At 30.8% G+C, this 24,597-nt stretch overlaps 2 protein-coding genes and 1 pseudogene across 2 annotated transcripts; 2 read left to right on the forward strand and 1 right to left on the reverse strand.

The window, feature by feature from the left end:
* The first annotated feature begins 11,511 nt into the window (after positions 1-11,511).
* LOC132944514 (uncharacterized) lies at positions 11,512-12,637 on the forward strand. The gene is made up of 3 exons (XM_061013902.1): positions 11,512-11,742; positions 12,454-12,542; positions 12,634-12,637. The coding sequence occupies exons 1-3, from the start codon at positions 11,512-11,514 to the stop codon at positions 12,635-12,637; spliced, it is 324 nt and encodes a 107-aa protein (XP_060869885.1).
* Positions 12,638-17,324: 4,687 nt separating this feature from the next.
* Positions 17,325-17,749, forward strand: LOC132934064 (uncharacterized; annotated as a pseudogene).
* Positions 17,750-18,455: 706 nt separating this feature from the next.
* On the reverse strand, positions 18,456-19,363 carry LOC132934109 (uncharacterized). The gene is made up of 2 exons (XM_061000384.1): positions 19,287-19,363; positions 18,456-19,218 (listed from the first exon to the last, which is right to left on the reverse strand). The coding sequence occupies exons 1-2, from the start codon at positions 19,361-19,363 to the stop codon at positions 18,456-18,458; spliced, it is 840 nt and encodes a 279-aa protein (XP_060856367.1).
* Between the last annotated feature and the right edge of the window lie 5,234 nt (positions 19,364-24,597).

The following is a 24,597-nucleotide window of genomic DNA, read 5'->3' on the forward strand; positions in this document are numbered from 1 at the left end:
TTTTAAATACCACACAAATACATAATATAATATAAAAGTACATACAAAATAGTGCCACATGGCTTTTTAAAAGTTAAATTTCAACTGCTTAAGATGTATTTCATTATTCTATATTATGTATTCTCCTGGGCACCACACGAGTCATCTCAGTGTATATGAAATAAAATAAAATAAATAACCCACCCCTATCCCTCAAAAATAAATTCTAGTTGCGCCACTGATCAAAAAATGTAAATTATTTATCAAAACTTAAAAGGTTATATTATTTCATTTTATTCAGAAACAACATCCAACTATATTAAAGAAAATGGATCACATTGATAATGCTGCGAATAAAAACACTACAAAGAGATGCAATGATGGATCATTGAAGCATAATGCTGGTAGTTCTTTACAACAATCGGATAACAAACTAAAAATTTTATTAAACAATATTCATATAAAAATTATAGTTACCTGTATACAATACTAAATCAATATTATTAAGTGGCTGGATATTCAAAATTTGTATTCCTTTTTCAGAGTTAAACAAACGTAACCAATAAAGTCGATATGAGTAATTTTATATAATTATTAATTAATTACATAAAATTAAAAAACATAATAAAAATACTAAAAAGGTGGGTAAGTGGATGTCGCTCTGCTGTACAGTAGGTTACAAGTGGATCACTGAAATTATTTGGTGTTAAATTTGAATTCAATGATATAATATCATTGTATGAGAAAAACGATTTTGAGCGAAAACGGTCAGTCAGTCTATGATATTACCAAGTATATTTGATGATATTATTGTGAATAAAGTAAATTATATATAACCTATTTACGTGGAACCTTGTTTTCAATTTTCAATTCTTAGCTATAAAAGTTAAGATTTTATAATTTTTTAACTACAAAATAATTATTAAATTATAAATTTGATAAATGTTGTCAAAATTTAAAATTTAAATAATTATAAAAAAAAATTGTGCCCATGTATTTTAAATATTTTTCAACTGATATTAGAAAAAAATATCAAGAGCCTTATATTAAATTTTCACGCGTAAAAAACCCAACAAATAACATTTTATTGATATTTACAAAAAAAAAAAACTAAAAAAATTAAAAACTGACAATGTCCGCAAACAGCTAAAAAAGAGTCAAATTATTTTGAAAAATTTATCGTGTATAGAAAATGCAAATATAAACAACCAGTGAAAATTTCAAGTATCTACGGTCATTTGTTTTTGAGTTGCACCAAAAACCAAAATCGATTTTCTCAAAAACAAATTTTGCGTAAAAATTCCCGTTTTTCCTTAATTTTTCTTTTATTTTTCACGGCGCTTTTGAAAACTACTGGGAAATTTTTACATTTGACCCCCCAAAGTACCAACTAGATTCACTTTCCTATCAGAAAAGTTACTATTGAAGAAAATCCAAGCACTTTTATTGTCCTAAAAGGTGATGACAGACACAAAAAAAAATATAAAATTAACAGGTTAACCGCTATGTGTACCATTTTTGGTACATGGTTGATTAGCCATTCTTGCTAATCCAAAAAGTAGCGAACATGCCTTATTTGCTACGGACCTAAAACTTTATGAAAAAGTTTGATATTTTTATTTTAGTTTATTATGTGATTAAATAATGTGTTTTTATATCGAAATTAATGATTTTCAATCGTGTACCAAATATGGTACACGTAGCCCCCTGGGAAAGTCAGAACTAAATATAATTCGATAATTAATTATAATTTCGTTACTAAGGTAATATCCTTGAATAGTATCTGTCAATAACACTATTTTTGACCACTCGTTGAGTGCGTTTTCATAGATGTTCTCATGATTTCAACTAAACATGGTAATTCAATGAACGAAGTTCAAATGAAACGTGGAAAAAAATAAAACCTAATGTGATTATTGATTATAACCGTGGCAAAGGATTGATTGATGTAAGTGATCAGATAGGTGCTTACCACACCTGTTTGCGTAAAGGAGTAAAATGGTATCGTAAAGTAGCCTTTGACATAATATGTAATACAGCAGTAGTAAATGCATTTAGTCTTTACAAAGCAGTCACCAATAACAACAAATCTATTACACAATTTAGAGAAGACATTGCTCTCGACATGGTTAAAAAAAAAGAGGTCAACTCGCAACAAACATCTACAATTATACCACACCATACTTTAGTCAAAGATAAAAAAAGGGCAAGATGCTATGGATGTTACAGGCAATGTTGCCGTGAAGAAGGTAAAACATTAAATTATTGAATATTATTGGGGCGATGTATATTTCTACTATTTTGATTTTATTTTGTTATAGGCACGATCAATGCAAGAAAAAAAGCAAAACGTGTACACACAAAATGTGAAGTATGTGAAAGATATTATTGTCTACAATGCTTTTCAACGAACCATAATATTAAAGTAAAATAATCATTAGTTATATTTCTAATCATAATGTATATTATAAAATGTAATATAATTAAATTATAATTATAATATTATTAGAATACATACATTATTTAAAATTAAAATTGTTTTTTTTATTTTTTTTACCTTAAAAAATGAATTCATAAGATATCTATGGGCTGGTCGAAAATTTGTTTGTCTGGTGGGCTACGAAATATTTTCCTGTGTTAAAATCGTATTTACGTGTACTATAATAGGTACACTTAACACTTTTTGGCAAAGACTCCCGTGTACCACTACTGGCACACAAAAACTTATTGGAAAAACAACAAGTGTACCAAAAATGGTACACGTGGCGCTTTTGGCAATGTACTGAAAAATGACGTAGCAGTTAACCTGTTAATAAAAAAATAAAAAAAAACACACATCATTGTAAAATCAATACATTCATCGCTTCGCTCAGAATCTAAAATGTTGAACTATAAGACAATATTATTCCATTTATATACCTAGGAATTATTTATATGGATAAAAAACACATTATAGTAAAACTAACCACTCATTGCATCGCTCAGGATCTAAAATTCTTATCAGTACCTAGTGTAAGTGACAATCCAAGAGTCCTAAACGTCTGAACAGTGGACTCATGCAGTAAACTCGCTTTCAAATCTCAAAATGTTATTCCGATGATTTTATCCTATCTACTACAGGTGGAGCAATTATTTTTTTTTTCTGAGATTGTACGTTGACTCCCAATAATTGAGTAATGATTTTTACTTAATTATTTCGATATATATTATATATAGTTTTATACTAGAGGTTTTAAAATAAATAAAAAAAATTTCAATATATAATAAATAATTCAATATACATTATTTGCATAAATTAGATGTAAGTACTTACTTTCGTTGCCATTGTGTATTTAGTAATTATTATAAACAATATTAACACTTTAATAACACATAACAGTAGATACAACAACAAAAAACTACCACACGATTCACAATCCAACGTACACTGCTTGGTATCGACTTACTCGAGCAAATGCGGATAACACAATGATATTATAATATCATAGACATAAAAATAAAATAATTGCAAAAAATTTCTATAAACAAAATGTTGCCTATTTCCATTTTTATTAATAATTTCAATACTACAATATATTAGTATAGTAATCGTTATATTTAGATCGCAGACTGGGATATAGGACTGTCGAAAGACATTGATGGAGGGTGTGGGGGGACTGTAGAACAAATGCGATTGTTGGGTAATGTACACACTACACTGCGTTATGTCTTGGTGATCATAACTAATCGTAAATAAAATACTTCCGTACTCTTCTCAACCAATATTATTTATGTACTATAATAATAATATTGTTGTACAGTCTTGTAACAGTCCTGTATGATGTTTTTGTCTGTGATCTAGATTTATATTTGTCATGTTTATCATATTAGCAGTAAGCATGATATTATGTGATGATACCACAGAATAATATATAATATGTAATATAACATAACCTCCTATGTGATGAAATATTGACAATTTGTACAATAAATACATATTATAAAATATTATATTAAGTTTTTTACTTCAATTTTTTTCAGAATAAAAATGTATATTTTATTACGTTTTTTAAATGTATTTTCATTAATCATTGATGATTTGTGATTTTTTAAAACGTTTTTCGTCTCTCCTGAAAAATTAGGTTTAAGAACATGGGAGATTTTTTCGTGTCAACGACGATATAATATTGCGTGATCCATACAGCATGATACCCAATATACCTACTCATAAACATTAAAATAGTTTTGAATAGCCCAACATATTTGAATCGTAAAATTCCTGGTATGATTGAGCTACAAATTGTAATATGTTGTTTCCAAATAGTGACTCCTTATTATATGAGGGAACCCACAAAAAATATAATAATTTCATACACGTAAGTAGTACCTACCTATTTAATAAAACACTAAAAAACTTAATAACTAATAACACCTACGAGACATAATACAAGACTTCAAATTTGTTGAGTAGAGTTAAACGTATTTATTTTTATCTATTATCTCATAAGTATTGTTTTTATTGAGAAAAAAATTATTAAAATATTTTTAAATCTATTTGACTAAGAGCTGGGCCGATAGCACTTTTTCCGATATCCGATATTCCGATGTATTTTGCCGATATAAAACCGATAGCCGGTCCGATATTTTATTTCCATGAACGGATATAAAAATACTTAAAAACCCGATGTATTTTTCAAAAACCGATACCCGATATATAAACCGATGTAACATTTAAATCATGTGACATATCAAAACATATTAGATTTCCGCTACGATAAATAATAACTAATTAATAAATAATAAATATTAATAATTTTACAATCTTTTTATTTTTTAATAAATAAGTGGATAAAAAAAAAACAAATAACTGAAATACACATAAAATAGTATAAATGTATAATACTATAATAGTAAATAGTTAATTTATTAAATAAATTATAAAATATAACGTCTATACATTTAAAAATTAAAAGTTTAAACTAATAAGTAATAGGTTACAAAGTAACAATAAGTAATAGGTAACTCGGACAATGTGCCGGTGCTGAGCCATTTTCCATTTTCCGGGTTACTGGAAAAACCAAAGTCTAGCAAATTCCAAAAACTACCTAGCAAAATCAAGCGAATGATTAGCAATATTTCGGTACCACTTTCGAGCCGATCGGACAATGTGCCGGTGCTGCGTCAAGTTGGCACCGGCATATTTGAATTTTGATTTACACTTAAACGAAATACTAGCAAATTCTGAAAATGACCTAGCAAAATCTAGCAAATTCCTAGCAATTTTTTTATATCAGATGTATAATCCTAGCGTATTGTGCCGGTGCCAACTTGACGGACGTATTAATATTATATGACATATAAGTACAATTTGTATTTTCTCAAGAATCTCAAATTTAAAAGGTAATTATTAAGTAATCATATTAGATTCTGAGCGAAGCGATGAATGTATTGATTTTACAATGATGTTTTTTTTTTTTTATTTTTTTTTTATTTTTGTGTCTGTCATCACCTTTTAGGACAGTAAAAGTGCTTGGATTTTCTTCAATAGTAACTTTTCTGATAGGAAAGTGAATCTAGTTGGTACTTTGGGGGGTCAAAAGCGACGTGAAAAACAAAAGAAAAATTAAGGAAAAACAGGAATTTTTACGCAAAATCTGTTTTCGAGAAAATCGATTTTGGTTTTTGGTGTAACTCTAAAACAAATGACCATAGGGACATGACATTTTGACTGAATGTTTATATTAGCATTTTCTATATACCATAAAATTTACAAAATATTTTGAATCTTTTTGAGCTGTTTACGGCCATTGTCAGTTTTCAATTTTTTTAGTTTTTTTTTCTATAAATTTCAATAAAATTTTATCTGTTGAGTAGGTTATTGTTTCAAAGGCAGATGAAAAAAATTAAAAATCCTTAGTCACAGTTTTTATTTATAAGCATTTAAAGTTCAAATTTTGACAAAATACGGAAAAATCACGAAAAATAGCAAATTATTTTGAGTTGAGAATTCATAAAAATTTTTCTTTTTAAATCTAAGAATTGAAAATGTAATATAAGATTACTCATAAGTTTGTCTACCTTTATCAAAAAAAAAATGTCTAGAAGAAACTTAAATTAAATATTTATGAGCGTCTGAAATTTATATTTTTACAACATTTGATATTTACTCGATTTCTCATGTAACAATTTTCTTATTTTATTGTAATTAAAAAACGAATGACTGTAGATACTTGAAAATTTCACTGAATGTTCATATTAGCATTTTCTATACACTATAAAATGTTGAAAATATTTTGACTCTTTTTGAGCTGTTTACGGACATTGTCAGTTTTCAATTTTTTTTAGTTTTTTTTTCTATAAATATCAATAAATTTTTATTTGTTGGGTAAAAAAGCGTGAAAATTTAATATAAGGCTCCTAATATATCGTTCTAATAGCAGTTGAAAAATATTAAAAATACATGGGCACAATTTTTTTTTTTATTAGCATTTAAAGTTCAAATTTTGACAACATTTATCAAATTTATAATTTATTAATTATTTTGTGGTTAAAAATGTATAAATATTATAAATTTTTAACTTTTATGGCTAAGGATTGAAAATTTAAAACAAGGCTCCACGTAAATAGGTTATATATAAATTACTTTATTCACAATAATATCATCAAATATACTTGGTAAAATCATAGGCTGTTTGACCGTTTTCACTCAAAATCGTTTTTCTTATACAATGATATTATATCATTGAATTCAAATTTAACACCATCCATTACAGTGACCCACTTATAACCTACTGTACAGCAGAGCGACATCCACTTATCCACCTTTTTGTTTATTTACATATTTTTAACTGTTATTACTCAAATTGTACACCTTTTCATAAGTATTTTATAATTTTTATTAACTAATAACTATTACATATTGTATATTTTGATTTTTTTATCTTCTATAATTTCCATGTCCTAGTTACAATTTACAATTTGTTTTTATATTTCAAATTATATCGTATTATAAAATATAAATTATGAGACAAACATTAATCAATTGACAGTTATATTTTTTGAATAATATAAATTTAATACCTATTCATTAATTTTAATTTGGATATACCTTCTTAAAACTTTGCCGAATCCTTTATATTATTAACTATTATAATACAAATAATGTAATGTTTTGAAAACAATTGTATTATATTGTTTTTGCTAAATGTCTAAATATCATTGTTGTACATTTTCCCAGTATTCAACTATAATATTAATAACTCAATTTAAATAAAATACAATGACAACTAAGGAGTTATGATTGTACCTACTGGCACTGTGGCTACTGGCTACTAGTAAGTAGTTAAATATTTGGTATTACAACTTTCCTGAAAAACTCAACAGATTAATTATAAGTAAAGTACGATTTTATATAAGATTTTGTAGTTAAACAAAATATAGTTTCTTAGAATTGAATTGTATAATGAGCATATCTCCAGACTACATTTAGGTAATGTTTAATGTTGATGGCCTGCCTTTTCCTCGTTTGGCGATTCCACTTTGCATAAGAGTTACAGATAAATTTTCTCGAAATTTGGCCAATGGCATTGTTTTGCCGGTAATTTTTTTGTACATTAGCCATGAATTCACGACCGTCATATCTAATAAGTGATAAAATATTTTTATGTACCAGTTTTTTGTTCTCATTATTATTCTGTACCGTCCTATCAATGAATCCATCAGATCAACACCGCCCATGTGCTTATTATAGACTTCGATAATTTTGGGCCTCTCAACGTCTACATTTTTTTTTTGTTTTTTATCGTATCTACGTATTTTGGTTGGTTTGAGGGCGCCAATGAAAGTGGAGGTAACATTTACAATTTTATTGTCTTTCCACGACACTATTGTAATTGGTACACCATCAACTACTGTTAAACATTCATCATATGTTCCTCGTGGTTTTTTTAGCATTTATTTTTCAGACATAAGCGCTATATCTGGAAATCTTTTCCTCCTAAACGTCCCTACTGTGTGTATGCCTAATTTTTCTAAATACACCATAACTGGAATTGACGTATAATAATTGTCGAAGTATAATTTATGGTGTTCATTTCTCGGTATTACTCTCGAAAGTCTAACTACGACATTACCTGTTGCACCTAAGTCAGGTTCAAGCATTTGCTGGCGTTCTACAGAATTGTTTTCGTTACCCGTGTAAATTTCAAAATTGTAGGCGTAACCTTTTACTCCACAGAGAACAAATAATTTATAACCCCATTTATGAGGTTTAAGGGGTAAATATTGCTTCATATACGAACGTGCCTTTGTTGGGCACAACTGTTCATCTAGTGCCAGAAATTCGTCAAAAGGCACAGAAGAAAATTTTGATTTTAGTAATTCAACAATCGGACGGATTTTGAACAGCCTATCACGGTCTTCGTGATTTGGAGAGAGGTCTAAATTATTGTCATTGAAATGTAGAAATCTTTTTATTCTTTCGAAATGATTTACGCACATGCAGTTCTTTATAGGGATATTTCCTAAATTATCTGACCAATACGATCTCGAGTTTGGAACATGGTTAACGGACATCATAATAAGTATACAAAGAAATCTTTGTAATTCAGTTTTAGAGAGGGTAATTGGCTTTGAAGGGTCAACTTGCGTGCTGAACAGTTCTGTTTGCTCAGTTATTATTGATAATAGACAGTCGTCGAAAAAATAATTAAAAAAAATTTTTAGGCGTTTCTAAATTTTTTAGTTTATGTGGCATTAGCAATTCAGTTTTAAATTTTATAAACGACTCATTTTGTGTAAAATTACCTTTTATCCATGTCGGTCGAACAACTCTTGTTTTATTATGTAAAATTGGATTTTTTACCTGTTTTTTATCAGCATTTTTATTACAGCGAATTATCCTTGTACGTTGAACGCGCATTGTATCTGTAGATGTTTGTACAAAATTTACATTTTGCGACGACGGCGGTGATGGTGAAGTTTGCACTTGTACAGGAGAACTAGAAGTTGATTGATCGGAAACATTTTCATTTTCAACTAAAAAATATTCTGGAAGTGTAAAAACATCATTGTCTTCTTCTCTAACACGCACAACAACACGGTCTTCGCAAGGAGTTACAGTTTCCTATAAAAATTATGATTGCAAAAATGTGCGGTCCAATATAAAATGTATATTTATTATTTACCTCATTTATATTTTCATCGTCACTTAGCTCAAAACCATCTGCATACTCGTCTTCACTTTCGATTGGTATATTTAAAAACGTTTCGATTTCATAATCGTTAAGAGCCATATTTAAAAAATAATTAAAAAAACGCACAACAGTTACACACAATATTGTAAAAACAGACAACAATAATATAAAATATTAGTCTCAAGGAACAAAAGTTGCTGATACTACTAGCCAGTCAGGACCAGTACTGCATAGAAGTGCAGATATGCACGTCAAATATAAGTAACTATAATATATTGTTGGTGTGAAATACATTGTTTGTTTATGAAATGCCTCAATTACCATATGTTATAATAGCTAAATATAATTTTTTCGATAAGCCGATACTATTTTTATCCGTGTAACAACTCGTTGAACATTGGATGATGGAGCATAGCATAGCATATACAAAAAAAAATACTTTTAAAATAAATTTAAAATATGTGCTGCCATCTACCGTTGAAATTTTACGAAAAACTAACTTTTAACTGGTTTAAACAAATGACCACCAGGTTTTCATTAGCTATAGTCGAACATACCTTAGATACATAACCATCTAATGTTATAATGCATATATGCCCTTGTATGCAGTGTAGGGTTAAGTTTGTGGGCGGTACAAGGAATGTGCTGAATATCCATTAACCTAACAGCTGACTTGATGTTAGACCCACCTTCAGTAACGATTGCCACTACTTTGTCTAGAATACCCCAACTATTCAATTCACTGGTCATTATTTCAGCCAAATGAGCACCAGTATGACTGTGTTCTAATTTTTTTGTACACAGGACAACTGTTTTCAGTTTACTTTGTTCTTTTGGAAAAAAATGTGCAGTCATAGTTTTGAAAGAATCTGTATTAATTGATGTCCAGATATCAGTAGTAATGGCAATATAACTAGTATCATTTAAAAGAGTCTGAACCTTATTTCGGACATTTGTATACATATTAGGTATTATAGTTCTACCAAGTGCCCTTCTGCTAGGAATTTTATACCTGAAATAAGTTTTAATTCTTATAAAAAGTGTATAAAATTAATTTTTAATTTCTTATGTTATTTTATTTTCTGTTTAATAATAATATTTTCTTGTATTTTCTAATTGTGTATGATAATTATGTATATAATTGTGTAAAACTGTAATGTTTAGTAATAAAGCTTAAAACAATGTTCATATCTATGATTTTGTGGTTTTTACTAACTTTGTTAAATGTTTTTCTTATTAAATGTTTCTCTAATTTTATAATAATTGAAATACAAAAATTATGGTCATTTATATTTACCTAGAGTCCAATAAATTCACCATATTTTTAAATCCTTCATTTTCCACAATTGATAATGGTTGCAAGTCCTCTGCTATCATTCTCACAATATCTTCGTAAAACGCTTTAATTTGTAGTTCTGACGGTGCTCCAAATCTGAAATAACACTTTATAGGTAATAAATAGTTCAAATGTAAAAATTTAAATAAAACATAATATTATGAATAAAAACTAAAAACCAAATACTCCAAATTTATATAGCAGAACATGTTTTGATTAAGTATTATAATTTATAAATCAAAATTGTGTAGTTATATAAATGAAAAGCTTCTATACTATCGCTTGTATCTTATAGCTTATAAAGTTATAACTTATAACTATCATTCAAACCAGTTGAATTTACAATTTTCTTGAAAACTAAAACTTATTTGATTTGACCATATTTTACTAGTATTTTTTTCAAATTAATAATATTAAAAATATGGCACATTTTTTTGTAATATATTTTTACTCTATTTGTATACTTAAACCAAAGCTGTATTAAACCAAACAACATAACTTGTTTTTGAAACCTTCCAGAGGTTGATGTATCCAAACCAGTTGGAAAATGTCCAAGCTGTAAACTAAAAAATAAACTCATTTAAGTTGTACTTCAATTTAAGTTTTATACTAATTACACATTTATACTATTATTCTTAATACAATTCAGTAACTCTAATTGAGTTTTACCTATTTGACAATAAAAGTTGTTTTTGTCTCTTTATAGGTGGCTCAGATTCAGTTGTTGCCACTGTAGTCTCATTACTATTAATGTTGTTTGTAAAATGACTAAGCTTTAAGCTGGCTACACACGGAGCGGTTTAGCCGCGCGCGGTCGCGGTTTAAATCCGCGGCGGATAAACCGCTCTCTCGGCTTGATTACATACGTAGGCGGTTTTACAGCGGTTTTCATCAAGACCTTTTTTTTTGGCGCCAATATTTTGAATAGCATGATCGATTGAACGAGTCGTCAGTTTCTCTTGACACGTGGTTGAGTAAAGACACTTGTTTTGAAGCATTTTGTAACTTTGTAAAGCATTTAAAATGGACTTACAGTTATTGGATGATGTGGAAGCCGTAGCTGTTGCATACGCGCTACACAAACGAAATAAAAAGCAAAAAACAAAATTACCGAAAAGGCGTTATTGGGTACATCCAATTAATTTGAAAAGACCACAAGAAGGACAATTTAATGTCAACTTTATGATACTGCGAGCACATCCAGAAAAGTTTCAAATGTACTATCGAATGTCCATACAGTCGTTCGATGAATTGGTGAGTAAATATTGTACTAAATATATATTATACTACGATCTAGTTTTTTTAATTTAAATAATATCATACACGGATTGTATGGGGTTTCATATAGGCAGTTTTGGATTTAATATTGATCCCATACTCCCACAACGTTTTTTTTAAATGTTTACTGTGTAATTTCAAAATATTTAAAACAGCTAAAAAAAATCTTAGGTAAAAAGCTTATACACCTATAATAATATTAAAAAAAAACATCTAAGTAGGTATTATATTAACTAATGATGGGTAATCACATTTTGGAGGCATACTCATTTTTTATCATTATGTTTTTGGTATACATTTAAAGGTGAAATTTGAGTTTTAAATTTGGAGGGGGGGGGGGGCAGAATTTTTCGAAGTTTTCTTGAAATGTTCTGTATTTTTTTTTTGGGGGGGGGGGGGGGGTTAAGACATTATTATGCATATTTTTGAATTTGATCAATAAAATATGTAAATTGTTGATAATATAAAGCAGCTACAATGTTAAACTAATTAATTAATTTTTTGTTTCATCAGCCAGTATAATTATTATATATAATATAAATTATATAATAATTTTAAATACAAATAAAAAAAAAACAAATAGTATCTATAATGCAGATGGCATTCTCTTACTAAATAATAAATACTTTTAATAATATATTTTATATTAAAACTATACTATATCTACCTCAACTTATACTTTTTTAGATTTCATTAATTGGACCATATGTAACAAAACAGATAACGAATATGCGCATCCCAATTTCCAAAGAAGAAAGGCTGACAATTACTTTAAGGTTAGTACACATACATACTGCAATAATAAAGTAATTTAATAATACATTCTACAGTTTTATTTTGCACTCTTGCACTCTGCCTGTCTTTTAGGTGACTACATATTTTATTAAGCATAATTAACTAATGGTTCATATTAATATCATTATTAGGTAGATATTGTAAATAGGTAAATGATAACAAAATAATATTCATTATCATATTTATACAACCATTTTTATTAAATAATAATAATTAGTTATGGGTATAACATGGTTAACATGAAACATGGACAAATAAATTTATTAACAAATAATACTTTACTTTAAGTATTATATGTTGATTTAAATATGAAAAGAAAAAAAAATGTAACAAATAATACTTTACTTTAAGTATTATATGTTGATTTAAATATGAAAAGAAAAGAAAAATGTAACAAATAATACTTTACTTTAAGTATTATAATATGTTGATTTAAATATGAAAAGAAAAAAAAAATGTAACAAATAATACTTTACTTTAAGTATTATATGTTGATTTAAATATGAAAAGAAAAAAAAAATTAACAAATAATACTTTACTTTAAGTGTTATAACTAAGTTCAAATTTAAATAAGCCAAAAGTAATACTGATTATGTCAGTTTGAATTTCCTGAGTAGTAGTTTTCATAGAATGGATTAACAAGCTCTGGATTTAATACTGCAGTTGTATCAGTTAGTGTAACGGATTGTTCCGGAGTAGGAGCAGAAGATGGAGCATGTGTTGCATGTTGGCATCTCTGTGAGTAGAAGTTGATGGTGCAAGAGTGGTGTAAAATGGTGTAAGAGTTGACACAAATGAAGTATGAGGCACAGTTATATAGGGTTGGTAGTATGTTGGCATGTTTCTATTTGTAGAAGGTGATGTGGCTGGTAGGTGAACATTTAATGGGTATGAGTTCATATTGTTATATATATATATTGCAAATGTTTAGAAGTAACATCATTAACTAATGGGGGATCAAATTGTGGTTGGATTTGATCAGAGTTATTAGACATTTTTACTTTTTGAATTGATTGTAAAAATTCAATATAAATTTTGTTTTGCTGGTCTTCTGTCATTCTCCTTATTTGTGGAGCTAATTACATCAGAAATGATGTCACTGGATCCTCTGGAACTCTGCGTTCTTTCAAGGCACTAATTAGCTGGTCTTCAAAAGAATTTGGATTTTTTTCATTAACCTTTTTTTTTTTTGTTCTGACTGGAGACTCCTCAGATATTACATAATCAGCTAAGGGGTTAATTTCTTCATTTGTTTCATTTTCAATGCCCATGTTGTCTTCTTTGTCGGCTTCTGCTACAGCAACATTACTCTCAGTCCTTAAGAACAATATAAAAATAATATTTACAATTTATTTAAAAAGGTAAACTATGTTAGTAAAAATCAGTAAATTACTTTCTGTTTTCCATGGTTGGCCGGAGGAACTCTAAAATATTTGCATACACGTATGGTTTGTCTATATTTGCAACCTGGCCGGATTTATGAATGCACTTTTTTCTGTATGCGTCTTTAATATTTTTCCATTTGGCCTTTAGTTCTTTAACTAATTTAAACGAATAAATAAATAATTAAAATGAGACGAATTCAAAACAATAGTAATGGCTAAGGATAGTGATAAGCATATAATTGATTTAACAGAATCTACATTGATAACTAATACCTTAGACTACATAAATAAAAATAAAAAAATAAATACAAATTATAGTTATCAAATTGTGTATTCAAATTAATTTACTGAATCATATATTTAATTAATTAATAACTATTAATAAATGTTTTTTATAAATGGATTTTCAATATATTTATTTAGATACTTGGCAACTGGAACAAATTGCACAGCGTTACATTTTGAGTTTCTGGCAGGAGTATCCACAATAGCAAAAATAGTGCAAGAAACTTGCGATGTTTTGTGGAAAGTTTTACAGCCTTTGGAAATGGCAGAACCAACAACAAAAGACTGGCTGGGTATAGCTAATGGTTACTACGAAAAAACTCAATTTCCAAACACTGTTGGTGCTGTACGTATATTTATTAATTATTTGTATACTTAGTCACTTAGATTAGACTTATTTTACTTATTGTATACATTATACACGCTATACTTTAAACCATATAAAAATATTTAAACGCTACTCAAATACCATAAATTTCAAATCTCTATAACATACTGTATTATATGTAATTAAACTTATAATAGGTGGATGGAAAACACATAAGGCTCGAGTGTCCCAAAAACAGTGGATCGTTGTATTATAATTACAAAAACTTTTTTTCTTTGATTCTAATGGCCATTTGTGATTCAAATTATTGTTTTCGTATCATTGATGTTGGGTCATATGGCAAAGAAAGTGATTGTAACGTCTTCAAAACTTCAACTTTTGGTAAAAAATTGTACTCAGACAAGGTCAATTTTTGCATCAGATCAATGTCTACCTGGCGATCAAAATGGAGTGCCACAGCCGTTTGTTTTAGTAGCCGACGAAGCGTTTGCGCTACACAAACACTTACAGGCAGAACATTAAATAATAACAGAAGAATTTTTAATAATCGCTTATCGAGAGCCCGTCAATATATAGAATGCACATTTGGAATATTGTCAAAAAAATGGCGAGTATTTCAATCAAGTATGTTGGTTGACCCAAATGTTGCAGTCACAATAACGAAAGCCTGCTGTGTCTTACATAACTTCGTACGACGCCGAGACGGTGAAGACAATAACTATGAAGACAGTCAGAATAACCCTATGGAAAGTTTAGTAGAAAGAGTAGGTGTTAGAAATTCACAGACCAGTGCAAAGGATGTAAGAGAATACTTCGTGACGTATGTGAATGACCTGAATCACTCACTTAGCTGGCAAAACAAAATTATTGGTAAATAATATTATGGGTGATCTATTTTTTATTATATTATACTATATTTATGTATTTATAATTATATGAATTCCAATTTTACCTTTTTCCAATTTTAACTTGTCGTCCAGCTCATTATAATTGTCAACACAAATATTTGCCACATTTGTCCATGCCACGTGGATTGCCTGCATATCGTGATGACTTTTTTCCTCTAAATACATAATTAAAAATTCATAACCACACTTTATAATACATTATTCATAGATATTCTAAAATTCTAATATTCATTAAATTAGTTTCCACCCTCCTAAAAGTTGTTTTTTTTGTCTATTAGATTTATTGCTAAATAAACTTTAAATTAATTTCACGAAACTACGAAACAAAATATATAAAAAGTGTATTGTGCATGTTTTTGCATATTGAGTGGTTTGTGCTTTGTAGTTTTAATAGAATATTTTTCAATTTTACTAATTTTTAGAGAATATATTTGATGAGTAGGTACCTAACGATATGTTTTATGTTTATAATAAAATTTGAAAATTTGACAATAAAAAATAAATAAAATACTTTATAATGTATATTTATTTTGAAAGTTTTCATTAGGTATTGGAGTATCGTGTATTCCAAATCCTTAGTTGACATACAATTTCCCGTTTGTATTAGTAAATATTTAGTAAAAATTATAAAATATAAAAATATTTGTATTTATGAAAATTGTGAGTAAAAAAAAGTGTATATTTTTAAAGCATATTTGTAACAAAATATGTGCATAAGTGCATGCATATAATATATGTACAATAATATACTATATTATAGTACTTGTTAAGTGCATTAAGTTCCGAGCCCTAATTATAACTTGTAAGTAGGTATTATTACTATTTATTAATATATAAATAAATAAATATATGAATAATCAATGCAGTACTTACGTTTGTTCCAAATACATTCATTTTGTTGGATTTCAACAATAAATTGTTCAATATCAAACATTTTATAAATGTATAATAGTAATAACTAAAAAATATGAACGAAGCCTATGAATGCCGGCAGAATAGTGTCACTCAGACACCAAGGGAGTATCCGTAGTTATTCGAAAATGTACTTTTCACTGGTTTCTACATGTCTCTACTTGCCTCGGCCTGTGTCAACTAGGCATGATGTTGAAAAAATACTCTCGATTATTATTGAATAGTTTTTAAAAATGTAAACATCGTAAAAATGTCAAATTGGAGCAATGAATTTACGAGTTTTGCGTTCAGGTATACAGGGGGTTAGCCTGTGCCCATCCACTTTGTAGGTACCAAGTTCCTAGGCCTTCTAATAATAGAAGGTAGAATACAATAATTTTGAACCTAGCTTCAGTGGTCCAGAAAAATGGTTCTGGGCCCATTACTGGAATTAACCACGCTCCAATCATGATTTTTTAAATAAAATTAACCCGCGCAATCATAATCACGTCCGTGGTCCGCCGCGGACAATACGCTTCGTGTGCATATGTCCATTGGAAATACACAGTTTAATTTTAGTGAGCGGTAGCGGTCGACCGCCTGAAATTTAAACATGAGCGGACACAGGCGGTCGTCCGCGTGGATCAGCGGCGCAGTTGTGCTCGTATGAATATGCCAATTGAATAACCCATGTTTAATTTTGGGCGATTATCCGCCGCGGATTTAAGCTGGTTACACACCTAGCGTTTTCGACGCAGCGTTTCAGACGCGCAGCTTCGACGCAGCGTTTAAAACGCTGAATTCATATCTTACACACCGTAGCGTACATTGGCGGTTTTCAAACGAGCGGGAAAAATATTTTTCACCACGCATGCCTTGCAACTTGCAATCGTTCAGTAGGTATTCAGGTTTCGTTCAATACCATCACACGATCACGGAATATTATTTTTTGATTTTTATTAAAAAATGGACGCTTTAAACAATTTAAATGATGTAGAAGCTGTCTGTCTAGTATATTCGAAATAAAATTAATAAAAAACAAAAAAAAGATAAAAACAATAAACGTCGTTGGTGGGTACATCCACTTAACTTAAAAAGGCCGCGCGGAGGACAGTTTCAAGTAACCTTTATGACATTGAGGCAATATCCGGAAGAGTTTTTTAAATATTTCCGTATGTCAATTAAAACATTTGATGAGCTGGTAAGTATTGTACAAGTGTAAAGAACTTGCATTAAATTATTATTATATTTTAAAACGTGGTTCTGGTTATATATTTAAATTGTAATTGATTATTCAGTTAAATATGATTGGAAGACATTTGCAAAAGCAGGATACTGTGTTACGTTTATCCATTCCACCTGAAGAAAGGTTGACTGTTACATTAAGGTAAATAAGTATGCAATTAACTATCAAAGTATAAGCTTAGTGTAAAAAATATATGTAGTAAAAATGAAATGCATAAAATACTTGTACTTATAAGTTGTAGTTTATACTTACAAACAACGCGTATAATTAAAACAAAAAAATGTTAAATGATATTAAATTAATATTGTATTTCACAATATTTACTAAAAATTTAATTATAAAAAAAATTGATACTTAAAAATTAATGTTGTATCTACTATAACAATATAATATAAAATATTAATAAAAATAATACAATTATATTGTATATTACAATATTAAATAAAAATATTAATATAAAAAAAAAAATGATCCTTCAAGTTTAATATTATACCTAATGTATATATTATAACAATATATACCTAATATAAAATATTTAAAAAAAAAATATAAAAATTATTTTTTATAAATTATATTGTATTTTACAATATTAAATAAAAATATTAATATAAAAAAAAAAATGATCCTTCAAGTTTAATATTATACCTAATGTATATATTATAACAATATATACCTAATATAAAATATTTAAAAAAAAAATTATAAAAATTATTTTTTATAAATTGTATTTTACAATTTTACAAATTTTACAATTAATATAAAAAAAAAAATGAAACTTCGAACATAATATTACTGCATTTCAACAATATATAAAATATATTTTAGGATATATTTTGTATTTTAATTTTTAATTAAGAATGTTCGTGATAGCTAGAAAGACTGTTGTGGTGTGTTTGAGTATGTGGCTGATTTTGGGGCAGATTTACAGGAGAATGGGTAGCCTGAGAAAATTGTATATTTTGCTTATTCTGCATATAATGCTGAGGCACAGGAGCAAGCATGGGAGACTGATAAGGAGAATTAATATTGTGGTGTGAAATAAGAGATGAGTCAGTGAGTACATTTAATGGTGTCTGAGAGGGACTTGGGGAATAACCTTGAGAATATGAAGAATGAAAATCGGTTTGTGGATTATTAGAAATTTGACTTATTTGTTGAATGCCATTTAAAAAATAAATATATAGTTGAGTTTTTTTGTCCTGTGAGAGTTGTTTAATTTGTGGCAACAATGATAATAGAAATAACTTGTCAGGGTCAGTTTCTTCTCTTGGTCTATTACGTAAATAGTCAATCAATTTGTTTTCAAATGCTGTTTCATTTTTGGTACTTTTAGTTTTTGATTTTTTACTGATGGTAGGTGAGTATGGACGTTTGTTACTTTCAGTTTCACGGGACTCTGTGACATTGGTGTATGTTAAATTATTGTTTTCGCTTGATTCAAAGGAGTTTTCTATTTTTTTACTTTTTTTTTTAACATACATATTGCTGGTTGAAGGAGATTGAACAGCTACTTCACTTTCATTCAAGCCAACCATCAATAACTCATCTTCTCTTTCACTATCTTGGTCACTAAACTCTTCGTTACTCGATTCACTAGAAATATTGCTCTCAGTCCTACAAAAAAAAAAAAAAAAATGTTAATAATATCTATATACTATTTTTACATTGACCTAATTAATTACTTTCTGTTTTCCATTGTTGGACGCAAAAATTCCAATGCTTTGGCATAAGTATAACATTTGGTACTTTTAGCAGCCATACCAGACTTTGAAACACATTTTCTTCGAGTCAAGTAGAAAAATTAAATCTAAATTTCATAGTCACTAAATAATAATGTATATATATATTTATTTAAACCTCTATAAGATAAATAATCGATTACGACGTAAACTTAATCGCTCTTGCTGTGTCAGTCGGTTATTGACATACCACTTGGCACTCGGTTACATCGTTTTTCGTTGTCCGCAAATCGTTAATATGCCGAAAATAAATGTGTGTCTACCTATAATCTAAATTACTCTTGCTGTATCAGTCAGTTATCGACATACCAGTATACAACTGAGTTTCGTCGATTGTCGTTGTCCGTAAATTGTAAATATGCCAAAAATAAGGAGTTCGTTTTCTAACAAAATTCTATTCCTGGATCGAAAGGTGCAACACTTGCAACAAAACTAAACGAGCTTTCCAACAAAAATTAAGGTCTGAAGATTCTACGAAAATTAATTCAGTGTTATTAGGCGAAAACGTTCAGCTCGAAGATCTTTATGAAGACCCGACAATACTAAGTTGCTTCAAATATGCCCCAATAACTTTGGTTGACGTCGAACGTTCGTTCTCGGTCTTTAAAAATATGTTAACCGATAAACGATACAGCTTCACAGAAGAAAAACTTGAAATGCACATGATTATTCATTTTAATAATAAATAAAATTTTAAAAATAAATTAAGTTTTTCAGAAAATTCCCTAAATTTTTTTTTATGAAGTACCTATTTAAGTAATTAATTATTATAAGTTGTATTGTAAATTTTAAATAAATAAAACATTTTTGCATATTTTTTACTAATTTTTATGATTTTGACTCCATATTTTTTGCATATTTTCATGATTTTTACTGCATATTTTTTGCATATTTTCATGATTTTTACTGCATACTATATGGCATATTTCAATACTTTTAAGTGCATACAAATCCGCGCTCTAGTGATAGGTAATGATTAAGGATTACTGATCAAGAGGGGTATATGTGTAATAATAACATGGTAGGTGTGATACATAATGTAAAAAATAAATATTACACAAGTGATATAGCTTTTACATGTATGTTTTTCTCATGCGTTCTTAAAATATATCAATTGTTGATTAACAATAGTTAAGGTTTTATTAGCATACAAACATGTCGATGCATGACTAGTCTTGATGAATGTTGTTTTTCTCAGATGTATTACATAACAATTGATCAAGATGTTGTTTGATACATAATGTATCCGTTGGTTCGAAAGTATAAAGGAGATATGAAAATTAATATACCGTTGGATATATAATATGGATGAGGCATCATATACGTTTTTATATATTATTACCTAGAAGATGTTGAAATACCGAGAAATATATGTTACTCAGATAATTATACAATTTTATAATCCATTTAATGGATAAGTAAGAACCTTGTAAATATTTATTGTAAACCTTAATATTATATACCTTAATACTTTTTATATATCGTGTCTTTTTGTTTCATATAAATTATTTAATTTCCTATAAATATTAGAATAATCTACGTCTCACATTGCGTAGGTGCTGGTGCGGGGTGTTTGGGTGTATTTCATAATAATAATAAAAATTCAAATTACCACATACAGCATAAAAAGAAGAATTTTAACATACCATACAAGGCATAATAATATAATTTATTGACCATGTGGTCCTAGAAAAAAAAACACATTTTTATCGCAGCGCACCTATAACAATCTAACCTGGCAATGTTATGCAACGGGTTGAACTTGGGGCATATGGTGACCTACCAGGGAGGGCTTAAAGGGAAACATATGTGTTATGCATACCATAGGGAGATGATGATAATTGCAGGGTTCAGCTGTCTCCACACCGTAGCTGCCAGAACAAACTGCCACCGCGGAACGAAGCCGACGCACCAACCAACAAACACCGACAGGAACAATTTCTGTAAATGATTACTGGATATAAATGTGATCATGGGTGGGACATAAAAACATATTTATAATAATATGACAATTACCTTGATAGTATAATACAATTTTCTCCTAAAAAATTTGTTTTTGACAATGTATTTTATTTTCTTTAAATACCAAGAAGATAATTTAATGTGGCTTTTGTTAAGTTAATATAATAATAAGTGATCTCTTGCAAGAGAATAATATTGAAGCTCACATTGTGAATAATAATAACAATAAAAAAATAGAGATTTTGGGTATAATAATGTTTAAGGAATTTTGGAGAATAATATAAAATGCTATTTTGTTACAGGATAATAATATTTTATAAGATTGAACCGGATAATTTTTTACCCTGCCATGTGTAGTGCCATAATTAAAATAATTCACATGTTATAATACTCAACAATGTGCCATTTAAAAAAAAAAAAATTACAATATATGAATCTCCCCGGAGCCTCCATGAGTGAGAGTACAGAGCTTTTTAGAGCTAAGCAAACCACCCACAACTTGAGGGGAACACTGTAACGAGATAAAACGGAGTGCCCATTTAGGTGGCGCACTCTCGTTACTCGTTACTGCCCTGTTGTACCACCGCGCGCTCACGCCACGACCGAAACACCGTCGAACGCGCAACAGCGACTGTTCGCAATAAATATAGATAGCGTACCGCGCAGTATACTGTTTCCGAACGGCCGCCGCCCTCCGGGAAATCGTCCACTACAAGAAAACCCCAAGACTTAAAACCAAAGTCTTTCAAGATTCTAAATCAGTAGAAGTGCATCTACCTTCTAGAATTTTTAAAATGGTTTTAAGTCTAACAGCATGAACAGGATGCACAAATACCGCCACACATGAATTACATACATCACAACGGACAGGTATACCATAAGTAGAGGCCAGCGGACCCAGTGCTGACCACCTCGCTCCCTGCTGAGTGCAGTGAATGTTCAAGCCGGACGATACTTTGAGATCGTTAGACACGGATGTAATCACTGTACTAACAACAGCACCACTCCCTGGCCTGCAGATAAGCCGGACGGTACTCGTGACCGTTAGACACGGATATGCTACAGGCTTTACCCACCAACCTACGACTTCTTTAAGTCTAGTTGGGCCCCCCAGTTCCCCTTCTCGGGCCGTGAGAGGTCACAGTGTCCGAGTCCGTAACCGTTCAGTAAATCGAGAACGCCGAGGCATCGCCGCCGCCGTCCCATCGTTATACGCAGTTCAATGAATCGAGAACGCCGAGCCATCGTCGCCGCTGTCCGATCAGAACTGCCTAACCCGTTGAACCAGGGCGTGAGTATTCCTAGCCCAGCTGCCACCATAGGGAGCCACCTGTCCAGAATACCACGGCACTTATTGAGGAGCATCCGTGCTCTACCAGCGAGACGGATATTGCCAAGAAAACAGTCATCCACCAACACACAGGAATAAACTGTGAGTTTCATGTATGTTGCCCACCCTTTTATGTAATCCCTATACAAAATATTTTAACTGTAAACTTTTTTGTGTATAAAACATATTATAATATCGATAAAAGAAAATACTGTAAAATACAACATCAATTATTGTATCATAAAGTTTAATGAAAATAAACGTTGATTGAGTTATAATACAAGTAACAACGATTCAGTTTTCATTACATTGGCGCCCAACTGCAGTGCTTATACATACTACTTATACATGGAAAACGAACGCTCTACATCCACTGAAGTGATCGGTGCATACTTCTGACACGGTACGCAGCGGCCACCAGTACAAAGTACAGGTACCGCAGCGACCAGTCTACATTTTTCGTCAACCGCCACTACGGGCTACGGCGCGACAACGCCAACTCCCCCACCACGCCACAAAGGCACAAGGTGGGACGGGAAGGCGAGTCGCGTAGAACGAGTACCGGCCGTCGTAGACTAGTCACTAGTCAAAAAACACACGCAACGACCACAACCTACATATTTTTCATAAAGTCGCCGTTAGTGGTTCTCGTTTCTTTGTTATTGTCAATATCGTTTCGTGTACAAATATTCCGTATAATCATATACGTTAATAAATACAAATCAGTGTTTATCAAAATTGTGTTGTCATATTCGTTTCGAAAACCACCCATTCTACCCCATCAACGACCGGCTCTCCGCGGACCACCTACCACCACCGTCGTAGCCGCGTCAAATTGACTCCCCGCAGAGGAATCATCGCCTCAAGCCAGCGAAAAGGTAAGAGTTTTTCACGCTGACACATACCTCGGTAGATTGCTTATATTAAGTTAATATTAAGACTTTTAGCCAGGAGTGTGTTTGCTGGTTAGCTAGGATTCCCAGTGAACATTACGTAAGAATTATTTCTAGCACGTAACAGGGAATCCCGCGCAGCCGTGCATAACCGTGATACGGATTGGGAAGTAGTTATATAACAACCGCCACCCCTCCGCAACGCCTACCTTTCGTCCCGCGACATTACCGTCGATAAAAGCACAGCGCGCAGGCCAAAACCGGTTTCAGCCGCTGCAGCCGTCAACTGCCGCCGCCGAGTACGTCGACCCAGTTCGGCTATTCTGGGAACGCAACGGCGGTACCGTCAACAGCTGACCAATTAACGTAATCGCTAATAAACTTCCGTAAACAGCGCACAATATTTACGTCAGGAAAAAAAAAGCCTCTTAACCACGTACACACACCAAACACAAGCTACCCCACCGACCGACAGCTTAACAACAGCATTTGTAATTTAATCGTACATAATGCCTGGTAAAACGTTACAACAGTTATCGTCGGCGGAGCTGCGTAGCGAGTGCTCGGCCCGCGGACTCAGTGTGTCCGGGTCGAAGTCGGATGTGTATGTCAGGCTAGAGGAGCACCTTAGGGAAAGCGGACTAGTTCCCGAGAACGTGAGGTTTGAACTAGTGCAGCCCCAATTACAGGATTAGGGGACGGTACTGGACAACAACCACACGTTCGATCAACGCTGTTAAGCACGGACGTCAGTCAGATTTTCGGACCATCGGCTAGGGGTATCTCGACAAGCCATACGGCAAGTCAAGGACCAACGGACGATCGGCCAGAGGACTGCGACAACCAGCTGACCATGCAACAGGGCCAGTACGCACACCCATTAAATACCGACACTTTCAAAACCGCAGCGGAACAACTGCAAAAGTTAAAACTGGCGTTGCCACAAACGAACGACAAAACGTCGTTCGAGGCACGCCTAATGGCGCTCGAGGCAAGCATGACGCGGTTCTTTACGGAATCGCGCACGACCGCCACGCAGCAGCCACACGACTTTGCAGTCCCGCGGTAC

Source organism: Metopolophium dirhodum, chromosome 1, assembly GCF_019925205.1.
Source record: "Metopolophium dirhodum isolate CAU chromosome 1, ASM1992520v1, whole genome shotgun sequence".
NCBI classification, from domain to species: Eukaryota; Metazoa; Arthropoda; class Insecta; order Hemiptera; family Aphididae; genus Metopolophium; species Metopolophium dirhodum.